Below are 25,878 nucleotides of genomic sequence, written 5' to 3'. Positions count from 1 at the left end.
CCCCAGTGGTGAATAAATACCACCAAAAGAAAGCTCTATCTGTCCCCAAAAAAGGGTATAAAATTCATTTCAGTACAGCGCTGCATGACGGAATAAATGTCAGTCAAAGTACCGCAGCGCTGAATACTGAAAAATGGCCTGGATGGGAAAGGGGTTTAACACCGCGGATGTCAACTGGTTAAAAAACCACAAATAGTTTGTTTGCTATCTTTCTCTGTAAAAGATAAATAAGTTAAACGATCACTTTAAGCATCATAACCATTAAAGCTTAATGGAGCACAGATATAATGTATGCTGTATGGGGATCTTGGAGTGGTGTGTGTGTGTGTGTGTGTGTGTGTGTGTGCGTGCGGGGGGGCGGCAAAATGCACCTTCGCCTGAGTTGGCAAAAATCCTTGCACCGGCCCTGATTACAATGCAAACAGCGGCGATTCCTTGATCGACACACTGTTTGTGTTGATGGAGGAATCGCATCAATTTCTTTCATTCAGCCCCCGGGTTGAACAAAAGACATTTTGGGGAGTGGCAGAACTTGCTGGCCTTTCTTTCATTCAGCCCACGGTTTGAACTAAAGAAATTGAAAGGTGTATGGCCACTTTAAGGCAATATTGCATTCCCATGTGTGATGTCAAAATGCATGTTACAGACAATAGCGGCTTCATATCAAGCTTCTGACATACAGTATAACACAAACTTGTGAGCCTGCACACCACTCCTCTGCAACTACTCAAATTAACTTTATTGAAACAAGTAGAGAGGACACTCCATCTGCTGGCTTCCTCTATATAAGTGGTGGTCAAATAAATAAATTGAGGGGGCCTCATGTGCGGCAAAAAATGTTTATTTTTCCCATACATTTTGTCATACTGCAGTACACTACGTTTTACCATGCATTAATGCAATGCACATTATTGTGTGCACTGCCATGCATGCTTTGTGGTGCCATCATTTTAACTGATGCCCCACTGCACTGTTACGGTAGTAGGCAAAGTGGTGTGTTGTGTTAAAAAAAATCTTATTTTTAGTGTGGTATGGTACAATTCCAAACCATTCAAAATGAATATGCTGCCTTAGCACAGCACATCTTTATACACAGCGCATGTTAATGCAATGCATAGTCTGAATAGCCTATTAAGATCATGTCAGGTTTGCACATACAGAAATTAGCATGGCGGTGACATTTTCACAGGTTTGCAATCATTAGAATTCTCAATGACACTGCACTTCCTTATGCAGTAAACTTAATTATATCATCCCGAAAATGTATTGTATTTGGTGTGAATTAATGCCAGCAATTGATCACTATAGCTGCGATGTACTGCTGCAAGGAAACGCTCCAGCTCTGCCCAAGCCTCCATACTAACAGGAAGTGCTGTGATGTCACATGTAATGTCGATTTACTTCCGATGTAAACAGAGTGTGGAAATAGTGTTCTGCGCTCTGTTTTTTGTTCCTGCTATTAGATGTCCTATGTAGCTCTTCATAGAAGGAGCAGATAATTGATTCAGCTCCTGAGTATGGTGTTCGGCCATGGCTGTCACTGACGGTTCCAGGCTTAAGTCCAAGAAAGCCACTGTCAGTGTGTAGCCTGTGCTCAAGACTTGATAAGGGGTCAGGAGCACAGTGGGTGGCACACTGAGTGCTGGAGGGTTTCATGTGGCCCATAGGCCACTTGTTGGGCACCTAGACTCTAAGGGGGGAATGCAGCAGTTTGCCATGCACCAGATTTTGTCTTTTCCAATTTTTATAATTCGCTTTATAATTCCCCGCTATATATTTTATACTTTACCGAACAAGAAATAATTTTGAAGATTTTATTTTTTAGTCCTAACCATGATAAGTAAAGACAATTTGTATAAAAACCACTATATATATATATATATATAAGTAAAGGGGCTCCCTTGTTAGGCTGACCCCCTGGGATTCAACAGGTTTAGAGTCCTTCACCTAGAATAAATATGTGGATCAGGAAAGTCAGCAAAAAGTCAGAGCTTCTTGCATGTTTGTTCTGGGGCAGATACTCAATGTATTGAAGACAGAGGAGCAGCAAGAAAACCAGACAACTAGAGTTTGCACAAGGAGAGGTCAGTAATGGCTGCCTCAGTTTTACCCTGACAGGTCTCCTTTACATAGAGCCCCCTGTTTCAACTGGGGCCCCATGGAACCCTGTGGTGCCACCTGGGTTTGGCTGGGGTGCCAGCATCATATTTGTTTTTTTTTTACAGCATTATTGGTCATTATGGTGTGAAAGGGGGGACTCTGATGTGTCGGGGGAACTCCTAAAGTAAAAGGGGGGAGGCTCTAATGTGAAGGGAACTCAGATGTAAAGGAGAGCTCCTGATTTGAAGAAGGGGCTTCTGATGTGAAGAGGTGCCACTGATTTTAAAAAAGGGCTTCTGATGTCAAAGAGTGCTCCTGATTTAAAAGGGGCTTCTAATTTGAAGGGGTGCTCCTGATTTGAAGTAAGAGCTTCTGGTGCAAAGGAGTGTTCCTGATTTTAAAGAGAGGGCTTCAGGTGTGAAAGGGTCCTCCTGATTTGAAGAGGGGGCTTCTGATGTTGAGGGGTGCTCCTGATTTGAAGAGGGGGCTATGGGTATGAAGGGAAGGACTATGTGAAGGGAGGAGTGACTGAGAACTGTGGACCAGTAGCTCCATGTCAGCCTCTCATCCATCCCTGCCAGAATCGGATGGTTTTGTGCATCATCTCAAGCTCAGGTTTTCTATCAATAGTAGAAAAAAAGGACATTTAAGACTTGGGGGGTGGACTTTTAAAGGGTGCCGTGACTGAAAAAAGGTAGAGAAACGCTGACATAGAGTACCAAAAGTGCAATTAATCACTGTAAATTGCAGTACAATAATTCAGAATGGCATCTTTTTTCTGGTAGAACGTTATCTATACAAATAACCTCTACTTATATTTAAATTATTGGCAAGGCATAAAAAACTACCATTGGAAGTTTTATAAAGCAGGTATTTTACATGCATACAAAACTGATCTCGAGGGAAACCTTAATTATATTAACTTGCATGCCCCTTGGCTTTCTTCCCTTTCCATATACAGCGTATTGTAAACAAATCTTTTATTTCAGTTCTGCAGAATCTGCTGCTGATTGCAAAATGTAATTAACAATGTAAAGGATTCCTAAAGCAGCTAAACAGTTCCAAGCCAAGACAGCGCAATAAAAATACAGCACGGAAAAAAAAAAAAAGTCAAAAGATTTTTATTTTTTTTAAACAAATAAAGGAATTAAGTTTTAGTACAATTTTAAATGAAATGTAAGTCTAGGGCAAAACATTATTTACAGTTATCAATGAAGTCTAGAATAATAAACACATTTGTAACAATGTCAAGTATGTTTTGTTTGTGGAGTGCTCGCATACATCTGGAAACCAGAAGTCTGTGGCATGAGAAGAATAGATGGATGTTGCTAATGATTGTGACTCATAGACACTGCAATGCATTTATTGTTCAGAGGGGGGCTTCACCTTGACCTTTCCAAACGATCAAAACTAAATGGCAAATAAAACATTTTACAGGGCATAAATAGTCAGGACATTTTAAATCCGTAAAGAGTTATTGATTGTACCACAAAGACCTCATAATATCTAAAGTAGGAACCCAAGTGTTCAGGCCACATTAAGGGAAAGGTTTTCTGGCGCAGGAATTCAGCACAGGACTAGGTGGAATCAATGCCAAAACTTTCACCACCTAATGCGGTAAAGGAGTTAAAATTATTGTTAGGGGTTGGGTTAAAGAGACCCTGCTGCTAGACCATTCATTTTAACAAAAATCTAAGCAATTGGTTATGTGTGCATATAACATATTTTATGCATGGTAGTCAGCTGTAAAAGTCTTCCTTGTGTGAAGTGCTGCTGCTGCCATCTTGGATGTAATGTCTGCAGCCTAGGAGACTCAAATGGTGGTTATGTAGGGAGGTGATGGAAGGGAAATAGTAGGTTGGCCAACACAGACAATATTTAGACACTCCCAGAAGAGGACAGGACAATGACACATAAGGAGGGAGGGGGCTGTGTTAGGGAACTGACACTTCCTGCAGTACTCAAATTTTGGAAGTGAGTAAAAAATAACTTAAAAGAGAACTAAAGTTTTTTTGGCTTTAGTTCACTTTTGGGTTACAGGAGTACATTTACCAATGTACTCCTGTGACCCAAACTAAGCATATAGTGGGCTACTGCCCGCTATTTGCTGACAGCGTAGGGCCGCGCTGCAGCCGGGAAGGATTCTGACAATATAGATTCTGACAGTCACTGCTCTCTGCATGAAAAAGACTTGTTCAGTGCTATAAGTGGGTTAAAAAAATAATTTTTATTTCTTGACAGGCTTAGCTGCAATTGTCCTCTTTTGTCTATTGTCATAAAAATCTGACACCTTACATTGAACCAACCTAACCAGCCAAGAAAATAATATGCTGCAGCAATGTTAACATTTACAGTTTTGCCGAGAATAGTCATAAATATGTTCCATAAATTAGACCAAAAATTGACCAAATGCGGCTGCAGAAAATTAAAAAGTGTCCTGTCAGGTAAACCAGGACTGATCTGGAAAATGGTCTCTTATGTTAACAACCAAAAACATTGCTGTTTATCTTTTTAAAATCAAGATTTCCACTTGAAGGGATATTGTCCAGTGAAAATGTGTCTAAAAGTCTGGGTTACTTCTATGAAAGCTGGACGCAGATGCTTCCTTCATCAGAGGGCTGTCAATCAAGTATAAGTCTGACAGGAGTGCTCTAGTAAGAAATAAAACTATACATATTATGAAAAAGCATTAATACTAAAAATTATTATTTTAGAAACTGGTATTTCTGTACAGAAGACGAATCCTTCACCATTCATATACCAAAATATTAATATTTAGTCCTATGCACCTTTCACAAGGAGTTCTGATCACGTCCACCTGTCACTTTTTCAGATGGACCTGATTGGATGCTTAATGTTAGTCTACGGGGAGACGAAAGTAAACACACCTGATTCCTTAAAGCCCCTTTCACAGAGACGGTCCAATTGGGTCCGCCTGTCAGTTTTTCAAGCGGACTCGATCTGATGCCCCATGCTAGTCTATGGGCAGCCGAGTCTAAATGGATTTATGTCTATTTACACCCAGTTACCCCTGATTCCAGCCAGATCCAGAAAAACAAACCGAACAGAGTGTTTTGTTTAACCTGACTGACCTGCTGGATTGGGGGTAATCTGACACACTCCCCATAGATTAACATGGGGTTCAGCAATTTCAGTTCTTTCCTCCATCACAATACGAATACAGATGTCACAGCAGTGACATCCTATCCATGCTGCTCCAATCAGGAGGGAATTCGTACACAGATCCCTTTCTGAGCAGCCTGTGTGAAGGGGGCCAAAGAGTCTGTGGGGTCCACAAAAAAGAAACTGGAAAGGAGTTCTGTTTTGGTGGACCTGAACGGGACGGATCAGAGATAATCGGATGTAAATGCGCGCATGTTCGCTTACATCCAACTCCCTAAAGACCTAACATGGGTCAGATTAGTGCAGTCTCTTCCTCTGGCATAAGTTGTAAGGAAAAACTGAACGGGCACGGATGTCACAAGAGTGACATCCATTCTGTACTGCTCTGATCAGCAGGAGATCTGTGCATGGATCCCCTGCTGATCGGAACAGATGCTACTATGTGAAAGGGGCCTTATAGCTGAGAATCCGCGGTGAGAAGCCCCCTGCCCAGCTGCCTTCCGGCTCCTAAGTAGCTATAACATTATTAAACACTGAACCCTTCAGCTATAAGGTTCTGTTATGTAATACCGTTATGCACACTCAGGAGACAGGGACAGTATCAGCATGAGGTCAGGCAGGGGGCAGAGCTTAGACTCTGAATTCAGGTAACCGCTGACCTCGGTCCCAGTGCCTAGGGCTTAAGATATCTGGAGAAGCCATTTTTTTACCTCTCTTGGCAGAGAAAACCAATACATTATGCTTACCAATCTTATACTTTTAATTGTATAGCAATGCTTAACAATATTATACTTCCCGTTGCACATACAGAATGATAATAAGGTCAAACAAGGGCTCCGATTCTTTCTGCAGAGCTAAATAAAAGCAGAACAGCTCTGAATGTTCCCATCACACAGCAGCTGTTTGAAAATAGTTGATTGTGGCTGTTCTGAGGGGACCAGGCCCACCACTTAAAGGGATCTGTATGAAAGTGGACAACACGTCGGGAAATACAATAAACATGTTCCTTCCTTTAAAATGTTCACGTTTTCTGCCTGAACCTTTTTTCAAGTTCGTGACTGTCATTCACAAGCATGCAGCAGCTACTTAAGCAGTGCATGATGGGAATTCTGAAGATGTTTCACTTCATTATTAGACCTGCCTAAATAACAGGATGTTAAAATAGCAAGAAGAGGGAAGATACAGACTCATATAAGGATCTGATAACACACTAATTTAAGGTCATTTAAAAAGGTATATTCCTAAATGAAAAGAATGAGCAAATGGAAAGGATTTTCTAGAGTGTGGCGGTAGAATGTAATGTAAAAAACGGTTACAGAAACCATTCACTGAGCTATTAAAGCTATCCAGTAAACACTGCACCTGTGCTAAAATCAGGAATTGCCACCAATTTAGCATATTCTTATGTGTTTATAATCCACTGAAGACAGATTTCACAGTGCTCATCACAGGGTGGCTGGGAGCATACCTCCGAAAGTATGTACTGTCCAAGTGTTTCTATCTTCTTCCTGTATCATGTTCAAAATTTCATGGCAGCTTTGAGTCTCATTAATGGCAGTGAATAACTTTTTACATCAGTCTTCCTCTTCTGGAGAAACAGCAGTGAGCCTACAGTGGGTGTGTTTGGTAATTTCTCTCCTGCATCCAAAGTAGGGGTTCCCAGATCACCAGATTAGGGACAAAGAGTGTGGGGTTAACCAGTGCATTACAGCAATGTCTGGATAACAAACTGATGACCAGTAGACTGAACTAGGCTGTGCTCCTTGTATACATTTCAGGCTTATTTTTTCCATATTAACAGGGGTGTATATATCAGTTTCTATGTTTGCCAAACTACAAACACATGTTTATGCTCTTAGAAAGTAAATGCACAATAGTAAAAAAAAATGTTTCATCTACTGCTGATTCTGCACTACTGATTTCTCAGTTGTCGTTCTTTTGCATTTTTTTTTTCTACCTGGTTTTAAGTTGCTGTGGTTCCCTAGCTATCAGAGGGACTCCCTGGCATTTAACATTAAAGTATATTACAGCATGCAGTATATAAGCAGAACAAAGATAAAAGCACTTCCTACTAATGGACAGGGTAGGATAGACTCCCTAATAAAAGCTTTCTGTGTGACAAGCGGAAGAGATCGTGTGTGCAGTTACAAGGGACATTGCAGCTAGGCTGATAACTCCATGGGAGATAATAGGGTTGATTTATTACAGAGGCAGAGACTGTTAACATAGCAAAGTACATTAATAGGGTGTCCACTTGCAACACCCAATAATGTACAGGGAACATTTTCTTGCAAATTGTTGGAGGATTGACGTGAATACAGCTTTTCCTCATTCATTAAGCTCAATGAGCATTCAATTTGGGAACAGTCTCTGCTTTAGACTTTGCTTTCTACTTCTGGTCAGGGAGCATGCAGCGATGACAGCATAGAATGTCCTCTGCTTCCCCTACGCAGGACTACATGTCCCATGAGTCTAAGCTCCATCACACAAGTGTGCTTCCTATTAGCCTTCTGTTGCTGCCTGCCCATGTTGGTGTAGACAGCCCGCTTATGGTCTCTCTTCCAGGAGTCTGCACGTAAGGATAGCTCCAAAGCACCACATGAGACAAAGGAACCACCCCAAAAGAAGAAACCTAAGGCAGGCAACTTTGGCCCGGCTAAGGCTAGGTTCACACCTAGGCGATTCAGATGCCGAGCTGTTTTCGCGCGACTGTTCAATGTAAACCGTGCGACAACAGCCCGAAAATAGCTCCTGAACCTTTTTGCCCGACAAACCGCAAAGGTGTGAGCAGCCTCCATTGACTTCAATGTGAATCTGTGTTTTGCGCTATAAATCGCCTAGGTGTGCACCGGCCCTCAAGGAAGAAGAAAGGAAAGCTTTTTAAGAAGAAGCAGCAGCAGACAAGGTAAGAGCCCAGGTAAACTGCTATAATTGCTACAAATATTTTAGGGATTTTAGGGATTAATAACACTTGAAGGCTTATGTAACATATTTTACAATCTGATTATATAATCTCCTTTAGCTTAATCTACAACTATGTACTATCTGGGCCTACTGAATTGGGAAGGAGATTGCAATGTGTGTAGTCAGTGTTAGGCTTTCCATAGACAGCTTGACGAGCAAAGAATATTGTGCATTTTAAGAATGTTATCTGCAGCATTATGGTTATGGTTAAGCTGCAGCCGCCTGTTTAGCACATTGCTCTCCCTGTTGGGCCACCCATCAAGATGAGCTGTTGGAACACTCCATTAATGCAGATGCAGGGTGGTCTTCTGAATCCAGCACTTTGTGAATCCTGCTATAATAACAAAATATGAAAAGTGCTGGATGGTACAAAAAATGACCCTGGCACATAAGACATAATACCGCATGTTTGTACATAGGACTAAGCCTTGTTTAGAAAGTGTAAATCATGCAGCTATATTTGCAATTTTTTTTGACAGGGCTTGTCTGTCTTAGCAGTGCTTATTAGTTAAATCTAGCCAAGAGATACTCTCTTTATTCTCAATTTAATTGGCTGTCACCTCTTGTTTCTCAATCTATGCCAAAGTCAATTTCAGTTTAAGGGGAATTACAATGACTAAGGAAAAGATAAAATGCAAAAATCAAGGAAGCAAGAATCAAATAATTGTATAGTTCATTAATTATTTAGTCCAAGTCAGCAGGTGCATTCAGGGGTGTGGAAATTTTAGAAAAAACTACTTGTCCAAGGACTAAAGTGGGGGCCGAATCTACTTGTCCCTCATGACAATCTACTTGTCCTGATACAAAACATTTTTTTTTTAACCAAAACCGTATTTAGCAGTGCTAAGAAGCACTTCTCATTGGTCAGTGCCGTCAGGTGACTGCGTTGACCAACGAGTGCTTGCAATTTGCGAGCGAAATTCAGAATACATGGAACAGGTACACCCGTACTGGTGGACGAGAAGGACCATTCGCCGAAAGGTAAGTATAGTGGGAGGGAGATTTGTGCGGGTAATTCCATTTTCCCAAATTATTTGGGAAAGTGAATTTACCCTTTAGGGTTGGTGCAGACTTGGGGATTCCCAGGATGTGCGGTGGCATACAGCGGTTCCATCCGCATGTATGGGGGTTACATCTGCGTGACAATCGCTGAAAAAAAGGTAGATGTACCTATTTTCATGACATGCACCTTAAGGGCTTGTTCACGCCACTAACAGTGCATTCCAGCACAGTTAGCTGCTAAAACACACTGTATCGCATACTAAACTCACTCCAGTGTTCTGGGGCGGGAGGGGTGTGTGGGTGTGCATTGAAGTCAATGGCACCGCAGCCACGCCCCCCAGCCCAGTGCGATAGCCTGCACTGGAACGTGTGGTACATCAATGCCTGTGTTCCGGTCCAGTGCGATCAGAAAAAATGCTGCATGTACTATTTTAGCAGATCGCACTGGACCGGAACACAGGCACTAATGTGCCACGCGTTCAGGTGCCGGCGTTCGCACTGTGGGCAGGGGTAGTGGCTGCGGTGCCATTGACTTCAATGCACCTCCATGCTCCCTTACGCAGGGAGGCGGCCGGCTTGCGTTCCAGTCTTTGTGGTGTGAACTGACTCTTGAAGTTTAGGCCTCGTTCACACCAGATGATTCTGGCCAGAACGCACTGCATCGCATTGCGGCCGGCTCACTATAATTGGGGGCAGGACGATCCATTGAAGTGAATGGCATCGTAGCCACAGCCGCAGGCAATCGGACGCACGGGATCGCAAGGCACAATTGTGCCTGCGGTCCGGTCAAAATGCTGCTTGCGTTCGGTTAGGGTGAACGAACCCTAAGAAGCCAAGTGTCAGAAGGGAATTTTTTTGTTGTTCTGGCGTTGCACAACCTTGATAAGCCTACCGTCCAGAAACCTGCATTACACATTTTGGGCTTTAAATAGTCATGGAACTCCAAGGTGTAGGCTAATTTCCCATTAGGGGAACTTTAACACATACAGTGGGTATAGAAAAGAATCACCCCCCTATAAAATTATCAATTTTTTTTTGCTTTGCAGCCTGAAATGAAGACATACACAGTTTTTGTTTTATCCAGCTGTATTTCCTGTGCAACTTATAACATCCAAGCGAATGATAGAACACCAACATGTCAGATAAAAAAATAAAACAAAATTAAGCAAAAGAATCACTGATTTGGAAAAAGGAACCTTCTTGATGGCACACAAAGCCATTTGACTTTCATCTGTGATCAGTAGTGGTCATTTTGATTAGCTCAGCATGAAAAGAGCTTTCCTGGAGCATTTCACAATCAAACACAATCAACTATGGGTGTCAAGGCACTGTCAAAAGATCTCCGGGATAAAGTTGTGGACAGGCACAAGTCAGGAGATGGATACATACAAATTTCAAAGGCTCTATCAATGCCTAGAAGTAAAGTGAAGTCTATAATTAAGAAGTGGAAGATATTTGGTACAACACAGACCCTCCCTGGATCAGGATGTCACTCCAATCTGGATGATAGAGCCAGGAGGAAACTGGTCAGAGAGGCTACCAAGAGGCCTACAGCAACTCTGAAGCAATTGCAGGAATTTATGACAAAGAGTGGTCATTGTGTGCATGTGACAACAATATTACAAATTTTCCACAAATGTGGCTTGTATGGGAAAAAAGCCACTCCTCAAGAAAGGACACATGCAGTAACGACTGAGCTTTGCCAAAACGCACCTTGAAGATTCTGAGGCCACATGGAAAAAGGTGTTATGGTCAGATGAGACTAAAATTGAATTGTTTGGCCTCGACACCAAACGATACGTCTGGCGGAAATCTGATACAGCTCACCATCCAAATAACACCATTCCTACAGTAAAGCATGGAGGTGGTACTATCCTGTTATGGGGGTGTTTCTCTGCAGCAGGGACTGGAGCACTTGTCAGGATAGAAGGAAAAATGGATGGGGCAAAATACCATCAAATTCTTGAGGAAAATCTGCTGCCCTCTGCCAGAAAGTTGTCAATGGGAATAAGGTTTACCTTTCAACATGACAATGACCAAAAGCACACAACAAATTGAGCACACAGTGGTTGGAGGAGAAAAAGGTGAATGTCCTTGCATGGCCTAGTCAGAGCCCAGACTTAAACCCTATTGGAAATCTGTGGAATGACTTGAAGACTGCAGTCCACAAATAGTCACCATCAAATTTAACTGAACTTGAGCAGTTCTGCAAAGAAGAGTGGGCATATATTGCAAAGTCTAGATGTGCAAAGTTAGAACATATCCCAACAGACTAAAAGCTGAAATTAAAGCAAAAGGGGGTTCAACAAAATACTGACACAAGTGGCTGATCCTTTTTCCAACTCAGTGATTCTGTTTTTTAATTGTTTTAGCTTTTTTCCTGACATGTTGGTTTTATATCTTTCACTTGGATGTTATAAGTTGCACTGAGTAAATACAGCTGGATAAAACAAAAACTGTGTCTGTCTACATTTCGGGCTGCAAAGCAACAAAATGTGATTATTTTAAAGACAGGTGATTCTTTTCTATACCCACTGTATACCATGTGGGGAGTTATCCTTGCTCATAAGTATATTGTCAAGATTATGGTCCATTAAATGAAATATGATGAAAAGAATCAATTGATATTGGGATGTTCATTACAAGAAGAATGATTTCTTATAATGGACACTTTAATTATCCATTTATATGTCTGCAAGGACATTAGAAATGATGTATGATTATGTCTGCTACCCTTTAGCCCCATATGCAGCAAGTCCTGGAGGAGAAGAGTGACATGATAGTAGCAGAAGTACCATCAAGAAACAGTAGTTTAAGCTTACCAGCAGAGCTACATGTAGGTTTCCTTGTTTTGGATTTTGAATGCATTGACCTATAAAAACTTACACTGAGCTATAAGCTTTAATGCGCACAGGGAAGCCCTTACATATATTATCATCATTAACCATAAAATGCAGCATTGTTTATATGGATAGACTAAAGCTGGCCATACATACACCAATAGAATTTATTTTGAAAAGAAAATAGTTTTTGGAACATTCGATTTTTTTTTTTTTATAGTTATGGTGTCAAATTAATTGAGTTTTTGACTATAGTGATGAAAATAATTGAAGGAGCAAGATGGAAATATTTTTCTCAAACAAATGAAATTCTAACAGCAAATGTATTCTTCATTTGAGAAAGTCCATTCATTCCATAATCCAGTGTTAGAACCATGTGACATTTTGAATGACGTTCATCAGGTCTCTCATGGCAATATCGAATGTTCTGATGAGAATTCTTGTATGAATGTTCATATGAAAATCTACCAGTGTATGTCCAGCATTAACACCTGCTCTAGACATTACATCTTGTGCAAGATTCTGGTCTTATATCTAATTACTACATAAAGCCATACAGGGGAAAGTATCAGGTTAACTGCACTTCACACACCTTAATGTGACTGTTCCCACCTTGCCTGAGCTTCCTCATCACCCTAATCCACCAGCTGACTCCACCAAGATTCCTATACAAGTATGTGGAAGTAGAAATCTCAGCAGACTCCTTCCCACCTACACGTGACACCCAGGCTTGTTGAATGACCACTCAGGTATTAAGGGATGCATTATGGGTAGGCAGAGGGAATTTCACATGTTCCCCTATACTGGGAAGTACTGGGTGTTTTTTAGATTTCTAGTGGTGGATCAGGAAGCTGCTGGATTATAGGGATGGTATGTTTAGAATCTTCAAAGTGCCTGTTAGCAATGTGAACCTATTAGTTTGCTTGATGTTATATTTTGAATTTTCCAAGTTTTAAAGGTCTGATAAGGTGTTTTTTTCCTAATGAAAAGAAGAATCAGAGAATTATAATACTACCATCCTAAACTACTAAATTCCGATTAATCTAAATATCAGTTTTCAGGGGGTCTCATTTAATGTTCTACTAGGGGGGCATAAATATCTCTTTAAGAAATAAATGTATTTGTTTTTCTGAAATGACACACCTGCTTGGAAGGATAGAGAACAAATATATGAATCTCATTGGTTGCTGTGGAGCAACACATACAGTTCATCTTAAATACTTTTTCATATAGAGGTGATGGCAGAGATCTCCTTACCAGCTTTCCTTAGATCATCTCACAGCTTCAGGAAGTCCAGTTCAGAGCACAAATCAAAAAGACAGCTGGCTCCTGATTGGATGAGTGCCACAGCCATCCAATTAGAAGCCATCTGGCATGTTTCACTCTCAGTTGAATCATTTTGCTTTCCTACAGTTTTTTAGCTTAACACAACATACATTTTACATTCTATAAAAGTGATACTTTTAATACTGAACATAATACAAAAAGAAAATAATTATACCTATAAACTCTTTGGTCATGAATTGACATAATAAACCCCTAAAGTTGGTTTATCAATAAATCATATCTATCTATCTATCTATCTATCTATCTATCTATCTATCACCTATTAAACCAAGGGAACTTAGAAAATACTCAACTTTCCTGCGGCTCCGCATTGCCAAACTCCCCTCTGCTTAAAAAAATCTTCTTCTGAAGTCTGAAGGTCTCACTGCTGACCTCCACATCATTACTGGCTCCTGTAATGGGTGAAGGAGGTCAGAGGGAAGAACCAGTGAGAGCTGTGGAGGACCACAGGCAGCGTCACTCATGGAAGCGTCAGTCAAGAACCACAAACAGGAGCTAAATTACAAAAGTTAAATACGGCTCATATAAACCCATAACAATGCTGTCCTTTCTGAAGTTAAGGTTTGAATTAATGATGATTGGTTGGTATCAGCATGAAAAAAAATTCTCATACATCAGCCTTACAAATAAGATTTTACTCATACAAAATACTGGGTGTCAAGGACCGTGAATGTAAAAGGACCATCTAAAAGGACCCAGATCCAATCAACTTTTACGCTTCATCATTCCAGTGTCGAATCCGCTTACCTTGGGTGATAAAAATTGTTCTTCTTTTGTTTACTTTAGTACATGTGGCTGATTGTAATTTTGTTGCTATACTGATAGATATCACAAATGGCTAGATATTATGAATGTTCAAACGTGTATAATTAGCGAATGAGGAGGTGAGAAGAGTGCATATGTAAATGTTGGCCGGTGATTAAGGCCAGAGAAGGTGATGTTTCTCATGTAATTGCAAATGAGTAACACCGTGTCTCGTCATCCTTATTCCAGTATGCGCCGTGTTGTCTCTCAGGCCCCCCGATACAATGCGAGTGCCGCTACGTTTTATTTCCAGAGACATTGCGCAGCAGATTTGATATTTCTAGGTCAGTTCTAGAATAAGTTAGCCTGGCCCCTATATGGGGCTTATAAATATTAATGGCCGTATTTTGTATGGCGCTTAGAATGAAACATTCAGACCACACAATAAAGAGAATAAAAATAGGCAAGTCTTATGGAAGGTGTTTCATATAAAACTATAGCTGGAGCACCAAAAAAGAGGATATCCAGGCTGACAAGAATTCAGTTTTTAAAACAATGGCCTAGTTACATTCATTAGTGATAAATATTGATGGAATATTATGAATTGTGGATGTTTCTGTTTATCTACATAATTTTTATTACATGCCAAGCTACATTTCTACTCAAATTCAGGGCAAAGTGATATGATAAGGGCCTCCCGACCCACTGATACCCCCTTTTCCAGCTCTACCCCGATACTCCTGCCTCTGCCTATCTGTGACAGGGCTGGAGTCAAGCAGCCAATTGCTAGGCCTGAGCAATGTCACATGACGGAAGGGGTTGATGTCACTGTTTCCCCTTGGCTCTGACACCAGTTATTTTGGTGTGGGCTGCAATGGAGAAAGGAAAGCCAGGGGATCAAAATGGACATAAGTATCAATTGGTCGGAAAGGAGGCTAAGGCCTTACAGATACTATCACCTTGATTCAAAGGGCAAAGTGCCAGTCTTTCTTTAAAGCTTACATGTCCCATGGATTATGTTATCCAAGTGAAAAGAGTACCTGACATCTAAAATGTTCCCATTGTCATTAAAGTAGGAATAAAGAGGCAAAATCTCTAGAAGGCACCCTTGCCACGGAGACAACTGTCACAGGTTGCCAAAGATTTCTTCTCATTTCCTGTTGTGTCACCAAAACAGGGAGAGAGGTGAAATCTCCACAACTGAGAAACAGACAGCATTAAAAACCTAACAAAAGATCTTACTCTTCCTCAGCCTGCTCAAAACTAAAGAAAGACATTGGTTAGCATTCCACTTTAAGATCAGTTATTGCAGAATCACCCAGCAGTTAAAACAAAACTGAAAACAAAAAGCAAGAACTTATGTGATAATAATGAACATACCAGACGTTCATGGTAGGCCAGTTATGAAAAATTAATTTTTTTTCAGGATATTAATTGCTCGATCCTCATGGATTCCCGTTTTAAATTGATTTGTCTAACCATACACTAACGGATGAGATATTTTGGATGGGTTTCAACCATATGCCACTGGGTATTATATCCTGGATTAATCTCAAGACCATATGCTGCTAGGTATTACATTTTGGCTAGAGGTTGCAGACATATTGTTTTATAACATTTTCAAACTAGGCTATCTGAAATACACATCAGACGTATTCTTGAGTTGCGCAGAAATTTTCCTCAAGCAGTACAGTGTGGGCCAAAAAGTATCCACAATAAATACGAGGAATTTATTACTCAATTTAAATAACAGCATCATTTTTATATTCCAATTATATTGAATACAAAGACCAGCACTTCACTCATTGCACAAGTATGCCAACAGCCAGCAACTACAATTGAAAGGCAAGATCTTACTCAAGTGCTGGTGGAACTATAGCCATTTTTTATGTTTTTAGATACACATGTAAAAATAAAATGCTCAGTGTAAATAATCTTATCAAAAGGTGGATTAAAAACCTTTTTTCTATGGTTAGATTGTAATTACCGTATTTTTCGCTCCATAAGACGCACTTTTTTTCCCCCAGAATGGGGGGGGGGGAAAAGTATGTGCGTTTTATGGAGCGAATATTCCCCCACACACACGGCTCCTGCCGGGTTTTGTGCGTGTATGAGCCGCTAAAGCGGCGGTTCTGACGGGACTGACCAGCGGCTTCACACGGGGGGCATGCAGACCTCACCTGGATGTCACCCGCCGGGAGGGTGACAGCAGTCCACGGCACCCCTGCCAGGTCCCGAGTTCACATACAGACAGGACAACCGCGGGGTCCTGATTCTCGAGGGCCGGCGTCAGCTCCTCCTCTTCCTCTTGCTGTGTGGGCGGGCAGTGCAGAGCTGTGAATGGCTGCAGACTCTGAGAGAGAATTCTCAGAACGGTGAGAACTTGAATGAATAGTATAATCACATTGATTTTGAAAGTGAATGTTTTGAATAATGCCTGCTTTGCATAGGTCACTTGCAAGATAATCTCACATATGAAGATTGGTTCAGAATATTTGTTTTCTTATTTTTTACCCTCTAAACCTAGGTGCGTCTTATGGTCAGCACCATAAGTCTTATGGAGCGAAAAATATATACACGGTGGCACCCATACTTGCTTATTACATAAGCAGGGTCGGCTTTCTTCTTATTCTAAATATTCCAGTTTCTACTTTCTTCACTAAAGATTTCTAAATCTTTACAAATCACTTTCTAAATTTTGCATAGAGTGGGGAAGAACCAGAATGCCTACCAATAATCTGGATGGCAGTAAAAACTAGACGGATTCAGGATACTTCTATGTGCTCCAAAACAAAACAACAACAAAAACGTGTTGGCTGGACACACCATTTTAAGCTTGCAACCCTGTTGTTGGGGAGAACTTGCAAGTGACAGGGATGCTAGGATATGTAGGGAGAACACTCAACTGTACTGGGTTAGGGGCAAACCTCCAACACTACCAGGATTGTGAAGTCAACCTGCTAGGATATAACCATAGCAATTACCATTACTGATTTGTTTTTAAAAGGGTTTGCTGCAGAGCTGTCAACCCGATCCTTTACTCACTACTAGTAAGTCACTGATTTGAAATATTCATCTGCATAATAAGAATCAGAACACCTGATATGCACATGTCTGCTCCAAGTCAGTTAATCACCAAGTAATGAAGTAAAGTTAAAGATAAAAGCCCCACAGCCTGCACCTTTCAAAAACAAGTCAGCAAAGGCAGCTGCCGAAGTTCTTTCCTGACAGGTTCACTTTAAGACTCCCAACATCTTTTCAGGATCACTTTACAAAAGCCTATTTATATTGTCACCTTTTCAACCCTGTGGTCTTGGATCTGTTCCCTCCGAGTTTCTGACATCAGATACACACAAAAGATACCAGACATCAAGACTCAGTAGCGAAATCCTCTGGTGTGACTCTATATTTAGAATGCAGGTAATAAAATTGTTTTTCTACTCTTTAGAACTGTCATTAATTATATGTCTGGGGAGGAAATACAAAGAGTAGTACAGAAAGGAGACAGCATAGTAGAAGAATTACTATGCTGACTGAAGCTCCATTCTAGAGCAGCTTACACCCTCCACAGCACAATGTAAGTAGTTGTTCTAATAGGTATGGCAGCGAATTGGAAAGAAGCTGTTGAACAGTTTCCATGGAAACCAAAGTAAGAAGAAAATACGGTAAAAGAACAGAAAATACGAAAACTAAAATAACGCCCATTTAGATTTTCCCTTCAGATAACTGCTTCTTCAAGAAATTGCTGGAAATGCTGGTAATGTTGTCTTTTTCAACAGTGCTGCACAGTCAAAACTTAGCTTCGCTTGCAAAGCATGCTGGTGTTTTTCTGCAAATTCCATAGAGTAAATATAAAAAGCAGTTTGTACAGCATACCTCTCCCTTTTCTTGCAATAACAAATGCATGTCTGCATTTTTCGACAACAACCTGCAGCCCACCTGGTAGCATTGCAATGTGATCAGGGCACATAGAAAGCAATTGTTTTCTATGTGCCCTTGCGGGGCATATAGGCGTATATGCGCGTATGTACACGTGTATATGCGCGTATGTATACATGTATATGCGTGCACTATTTGCAATCCCAGAATGCATCATTCGTAATAGAAATTTTAATGAACTGTACGCGTGTATACACACAAATATGTTGCCCGGACGCATCTTGGGTCCATTCTGTTTTTGCGCATCTTTACACAGCGCAAATATATGGCTCCATACGCAGCTATGTGTATGGAGCCATTTATTTGCATATGCAGCATATGGGACAATACGTGTAAATATACTGTATGTTTAATGAAGGATGCAAATTTAAGAAGTTTAAAAACAACTTTTGAAATTATATTAACATGTTAAAACCATATGGGATTTTAGTCATTTTTAGTTTGAACCTTCTTTAAAGAAAACCGTTGCTTTCTCTAACCTTTCCAATCCTATCCTTTCCTACTGGCATCCGATCCCAACCTTTACTACAGGCACCCAAACCTAAACTTTCCTATAGGCACACAATTCAAACCTTTCCTACAGGCACCCAACCCAAACTTTATATACAGGCACCCAATCCTAACCGTTCCTACATACACCCAATCCCAAAATTTCCTACAGGCACCCAATCCAAACCTTTCCTACAGGCACCCAATCCTAACCTTTCCTACAGGCACCCGATCCTAACCTTTCCTACAGGCACCCGATCCTAACCTTTCCTACAGGCACCCGATCCTAACCTTTCCTACCTTTTCTTCAGGCTCCCAAGGCTAATCTTTCCTACTGGCACCCAATTCAAACCTTTTCTAGAGGTACCCAATCCATACCTTTCCTACAGGCACCCTATGCTAACCTTTCCTACAGGCACCCAATTCAAACCTTTTCTTCAGGCACCCAATGTTAAACTTTCCTACAGGCACCCAATGGTAAACTTTCCTACAGGCACCCAAATCTAAACCTTTTCTACAGGCACCCAATTCTAACCTTTACTATAGTCGCCCGATCCTAACCTTTCCTACCCTTTACTTTCCTGGAATAAAATATATTTTGTTTGTACAACTGACTTGAACAAACAATTAGAATCTGAAATCCAGTGTTAAATTGAACGATTATGAATCTATAGCCAAATCTTCTATTTCGGCTCTATTCAAAAAAAGTGTTTTTACTGCTTTATAAGACCCTGTTAGAGATTTCCCCCAACAATGTCACCAGGCCATAAAGTGGATGGAAATCTCCCCAATGGGGACACACAGAGGAATAAAATATTCTAGAGTCTCTAACCCTTTCCCAAAGCTTTCACTTAAATTAGAGACTACATTTATTCAGTTAAATGGGATTATTCCCAGGTTTCCTGCTTTAAGGCCTGACATCTGTTCAGGTACTGCATCCCCTTTTCATCAAATCTTTCAAAATGCCTTAACACATACTGTAAAATGTATGTTCCCTGACCATGGTAGTCCCTCATTTCCCAGACTGTCATATTACCTGGAAAATAGGTGCAAAAATATTCCCCAACTGCAAAAAAACTAAACAAAACAACAATGCTCTTGGGTTCCTCTGGTGTTGGCCACATTATCCAATACTGAATTAAGGGTCATGTAGCTTCTGCTACAGCAGAAGAGCATCAGGATTAAGAACCAGCTGCTGATTGCCTGTCTGAATGTCTGCTCCCTCAAACCCTTCATCAGAAATCACTTAAAGTGAAACTTTCCTCATATCTTTAAAATAACAACAAACACACCTTTAGAAATGTAATGACAATCTACAAACAGATACTTCTAGATAATTGCAGGCTTTGTATTCTTTGCATACCTTATTTCCTTTTTCTTTCCCAGTCTTCTGACAGTGCCCATGTTTACTAAGGGCAGATTATTAGATCTCCCTTTACTTCCTGGAACTCTGGCACATGGGACTAGGACATGTGACCATGCACATCATCTCAGGGGAGGAAAATGCCTTTCCCTGAGATCTCATGAGATGACAGAAGAGATTTCCCAGCAATGCTCTGCTGATGTAGCCTTCCCAGGATGCAACGCTTGGGCAGATTACAAAATGTGTGCCAAAAGTTGACCAGTAAGTAGATGAACTCAATTTGTAAGTAAATGAAAAACATGTTTGTTTAACTAATGAATGTAAGAGGATTTGAAATTAGGATACAGAACTGCATGCTGATGTGATTTTTAGTGAAGGGGTAAAGGTCCATTTTAACCTGTGCTTTGGCATTTGGTCATGTGACTGGCCCCAGAAGTAGTCTGACACACGAGGTTTCTTAGGAAAGGTGAATATTTGAGTTCTTCCTTTACAGATTACTCATTTAAGAAATGCGATGGTCAAGGTACTGGGGTGGGTGTTGTTGCTGAAATTCAGGTTTGCTTTAACTGTACTTTGCTAATTGATTTTAGAAATACCCCGCATTGTTAGTTTAGACAATGAGGAAAGAACTCAGATCATCTACCAAACCATATGCAACACAGAAAATAGTAGTGCAGTTCAACCAGCGCAATTAATCATCGCCAACACGCACATCATGAAGCTCACACAATAAAAGGAAGACATAATGAATAAATTAAATGATTTCAAAGGGCGACGGAAGAGCAAACAGAATTAATATGAGATAAAACTACAATTCGGAGAGTAAAGAAAATGAATTAAATGTCACATTTGATATACTGAAGAAAAAACAGAGATTATGTAAGTCACTTCTCTGCATCTAGAAATCAGCTCCATGCCTCGGATTCCTGGAAAAGGAATAGAATTTATGCAAATCCTCAAAGGTTTATCAAAAGTAAAGGTTTAGTGTATATATTTATACTTAAAGGAGTTTATTATGACTATGATAATGACATGATGTAAATTGGATTGCTAACTGGGAATCCAAACCAATTTCTAAAAGTTCAAAATGCTTGGACAAAGGGAGACATGCGTAGGTCTATTGTAGAAGTTCTGAACCCAGCCTGTACCTGTGATTTACAACACTACTTACAATTAGTATCAGTAAACGTCTTACTAATTCCATGCATCTAGTTCACACCTGGGTCAAAAAATACTCTTCCATCCAAGAACATTACAAAGCAGCAGTCATGGGAAACATGCACCCTAGGTCGATGACATAATGCCTTCCAATTATTTTACATGTTAAAGAACCCCAAAAGGTAGAATATGCACCCTTAGGTCCCTGCATATACCTTACAGTGTTTTTAAAGTGTTCCAGGACCCCTCAAAAAAAGAAAAATTGTTCCCTCAGGTCAAGGCTTGACAAATCCCAGGAGACAGGTAGATAATGCTCCTTAAAATGTACAGCTGGCGTCTAACTTTTTGGTTTTCTCTAGTTGTTGTCAATGGAGCTGGCTCCTGAAAAAATCATGATGGCTCATGGATTGAACAGACTGGCTCCTGAATTTCGTATTATTTTGTCCAGCTCTGGTATATACCTTACGAAATGTGTTTTTAAGTAGTCCGGGACTCCTCAAAACATATAAACATGCACCCTCGGGTCCCTGCATGGTCTTAAAGGCTAAGTTTACCTTTTAGAACATGTTTCATCTTACACCCATATTCAAGTTTGTTTAATATACAACTTAGACCAATAGCAACAACCAACAACAAGGCTCAGGACAGAAAACAAAAGACACATGAAACACGACTTCAAACAGGGTTCAGGACTCACAGGTAACAAGGTTTAAAACACGGTTCAGGACTCACAGGTGACAAGGTTCAAAACAGGATTCAGGACTCACAGGTGACAAGGTTCAAAACAGGATTCAGGACTCACAGGTAACAAGGTTCAAAACAGGATTCAGGACAGGTAACAGGAAACAACACTGAGCCAGTGTCCTGACTGCAGAGAGGGTTTAAATACCCTCCCAGGAAGCACCAGGTGATGGCTAAGTGCTGGGAGACACCCGCAGGTGAGCACTGGAACTGCAGGGCTAGCTCCAGCGCCACCTGGAGGCACTCTGGATCCTAACACAAGCCTACATATTAGGAGGACCTACTGTACCTAAGCTATGCAATTAATCTGTATATAATCAGACAGGTGCTTGCACTAGATACTTGGTGGTAACTCTAAAAGAGATTGCAACAAATTTTATTGTTGTGATTCCTCATTGAGGAGATTTCTCCTCTCTTCCTGTCATGGTGGCACCAGGACAAGATATAAGTGTATGTGGGTGTCACTCCCATCTCCATCAGAGATATATCCCATTACTTCAAGTACTTGTGATTCTGTTATCAGAACAGGAAGGGAGGGTAAATCGCCCCAATGGCAACACAGAGAGCATTCAAAATCCAACAAATGTTCTAACCCTTACTCCCTCTGTACAAATCTAAGAAATATAAACTATGTTGGCTGATGTTTATCTTTAACCAAAAAATATATAATACATTTACAAAAAAAAATATTAATTTCCATTACCTTATTTTGATCTACCCAGTGTATAAAAAATCCATTAGCATCCACTTTGAGGAAGACAGGATACACAAGAGTAGAGTCCTGAAATGCATAGAAAACAATTGCATTAAATAGGTTGTAACTATAGAATATATCCAGCAAACATAATTAATAAATATGCAGAGGAAATTCAACTGGCACAGAAGCAGTATGACGTCAGCACCCTGTACATTGAATCATTAAACCTTAATGTGACATTAAAGGATAATTTTTCCCCCTCCCCCCAATGTTAATGTTAGCACTTACCTTATATGATGTCTCTTAATCCGATGTTCTTCTTCTTTCCTGATGTTTTCATCTGTCCCTCCAGCGGTGTGGCGGCTTTCTCTGATCCATCGCTGGAAAGCCGGCTTCCCAGCCAAACAGCAAGGATCTCGCAGTCCGGTATCGGCACCAATACTGATACTAGTATCGGTATCTGTTTATCCCTAATATAAACCGTTATGGACCTGTGTCTTTATTCAACCTCAAATACTATGTAACTATGCAACTTTATCAATCTTTTTTTACCATGGAAGAACCCTTGAAATAATTTTAGCAGGGGTTCCCTGAGACCTGAAAACTATTATAACTAGAGCTTTTGATATATAAGCACCATGGTAAGTTCTAGATATAATGTTGAAAAAAATAAAGAATGTGACATGTAGTATTTGACATCCAGGGCTAATAATTTGTAATACCATCTGCGCTATACAACAAAATTAATTCAATAATAATTATGAAATAAAATACTACTGTTCACAAAAGAATCAAACAGTGGTCAGCAAAGAATGCCCTTTATCTTGGCAGTGAGTGTAGTGTCTCATATATGGGTGATTAACACAATGTCCTCTTAGTGGAGATGTGCCCCCTTACATTGGTGGTCACTGAAGTGCCCCCTTAAAGTGGAACTGAATTAAAAAAAGTGAAGATATACTTTGTTATAGGGAATATTTTGTTAATTGGGTTTAAGCAGTTCTTTTGAAAAATGTACCTTTGGTCTGTAATTTCTATTGAAATTTAGCAATGTACTTCCTTGTACACTTGTAGGCACGTCTGTGCCTCCATCCTCATAGCTGTATATGTGTAGGCACTGTTGCCTCTGACTGCTAGTCTCAGGAGATTTGGTGATGTCACTATTGTGCACCTCACTGTTCCCCTTTCTTGGAGTATCTGACAAGAGGAAGCAAAGTCCTGCCTCTTCCAATATGGCTGCACCCACCCAGAGACACATAGCGGAAAAAGGCATGATAAGTCAGTAATGTTGTAAGATCAGCTACAGGGAGACCTCAGAAAATGCTGTTTACATGTCCACTGCTCTCTGCCTGACTTTTTGGGGGCACAGCTTCCAGAGTTCAATTCCTCTTTAAGTTGGTGGACAGTGTAGGCTTCTTGTTGGTCAGTTGGGAAACTGTCCCACCTTGGTGGTCAATACAGAAGGGCCCATAAGCAATGGTTAGCAGTGAAGGGGTGTTCCTTACATTGGCATTCACTGTTTTGTTCCATTACAGGGGTGATTAATAGAAAAGCACCCCACTTACATTGGTGATCATTGGAATAGTGCATCCCACATCAGTGATCAATGGAATAGTGCACCCTACATTGGTGATCAGTGGAATAGTGCACCTTGCATTGGTGTCCAGTGGAACAGTGCACCTTACATATGTGATCAGTGGAACAGTGCACCCTACATTAGTTATTAGTGGAATAAACCACCTTTCGTTGGTGATCAGTGGAATAGTGCACCCTACATTGGTGATCAGTGGAATAGTGCACCTTGCATTGGTGTCCAGTGGAACAGTGCACCTTACATATGTGATCAGTGGAACAGTGCACCCTACATTAGTTATTAGTGGAATAAACCACCTTTCGTTGGTGATCAGTGGAATAGTGCACCCTACATTGGTGATCAGTGGAATAGTGCACCTTACATTAGTTATCAGTGGAATAGTGCACCTTTCATTGGTGATCAGTGGAACAGTGCACCCTACATTAGTTATCAGTGGAATAGTGCACCTTTCATTGGTGATCATTGGAATAGTGCACCCTACATTGCTGATCAGTGGAATAGTGCACCCTACATTTTGATCAGTGGAATAGTGCACTCTATATTGGTGATCAGCGGAATAGTGCACCCTACATCGTTGATCAGTGGAATAGTGCACACTACATTGGTGATCAGTGGAATAGTGCACACTACATTGCTGATCAGTGGAATAGTGCACCCTACATTGCTGATCAGTGGAATAGTGCACCCTATATTGGTGATCAGTGGCATAGTGCACTCTATATTGGTGATCAGTGGAATAGTGCATCCTACATCGGTGATCAGTGGAATAGTGCACCCTATATTGGTGATCAGTGGCATAGTGCACTCTATATTGGTGATCAGTGGAATAGTGCATCCTACATCGGTGATCAGTGGAATAGAACACCCTACATTGGTGATCAAATATAAAATACACCCTACATAGGTGATCAGTGGAAAATTGCTTCTTTACATTAGTGGTCAAGGTAGGCAGAAACTCAGTCAGCCACTACTCATTGCTCAAAAAGCCTTGTTGAACCACAGAACTGTAAATCAGAAAGACCAGTTTATATTATAAAAACAGCCAATGTGCGACAAGTTGCTGAAACCTCATAAAATCCAGTCATCTTCATCTTCTGTTCAGCAGCACTGCTATAAACCTGCATTAACTAAACGTACATTGCTATTTCCACATGTAGCAGACATACATCAATGCCAGATTGCACTGGTTATGATTTACGGTATGATTAAATGGCTCTGACACAGATCTCATGTGATGACAGCCTGAATTTGATGTGGTTCAAAGTGATATAATACTAGAAAACTCTATTCAGAGAGAGGAAAGTGATTTCTTTATTTCAGTGTGTGCAGGGCTTCTATCCCAAAGGAAAATTCAATTGTCGTGCAAAATAACTTCATTGTCAGCTACCTGTCCTCACACTTTAGAAATAAAAATTGCTACTTATCTTTGCGTGCTGTGAAATGCATTTAACCATTTTTGGCTTTCAAATATCATTCCATACAACCAAAGCAAAGCACAAAGGAGTGATACAGCCTTCAAAGGGATTAACAGCTTATTTCGTTTATAATGGAAAATTCTGAGTGAGAACTGTGATTGGCTGCTCGCTTTTGTCAGCCGTTCAGGAGCCAATTGATCCGGGCAAGAATTGTCTGGGTAGAGCAGCTAGCACAATGTTGAGTCCTGAGACAGCTTGGCTTTTAAAGTAAATCTTGCTGGGATCCCTCAGATCCCTCAAATATGCTTTACCTTTCCTGACTGAGCCAAATCCTCCTTCGTTTCTGATTCATATGATCCACCTTA

The 25,878-nt window shown here is 40.6% G+C and overlaps 1 protein-coding gene across 1 annotated transcript in view; it reads right to left on the bottom strand.

Moving 5' to 3' along the window:
- Positions 1-25,878, bottom strand: part of PLCB1 (phospholipase C beta 1) — a 510,797-nt gene that overhangs the window by 454,676 nt on the left and 30,243 nt on the right. The window contains exon 2 of the mRNA XM_018566842.1: positions 22,514-22,591. Coding sequence (XP_018422344.1) covers positions 22,514-22,591 — 78 coding nt within the window. The remainder of the gene's footprint in view (positions 1-22,513; positions 22,592-25,878) is intronic.

This window comes from Nanorana parkeri, unplaced genomic scaffold, assembly GCF_000935625.1.
Source record: "Nanorana parkeri isolate BGI_ZX_2015 unplaced genomic scaffold, ASM93562v1 scaffold28, whole genome shotgun sequence".
In the NCBI taxonomy this organism is placed as follows: Eukaryota; Metazoa; Chordata; class Amphibia; order Anura; family Dicroglossidae; genus Nanorana; species Nanorana parkeri.
This window is presented reverse-complemented; position numbering and strand designations above follow the sequence as displayed.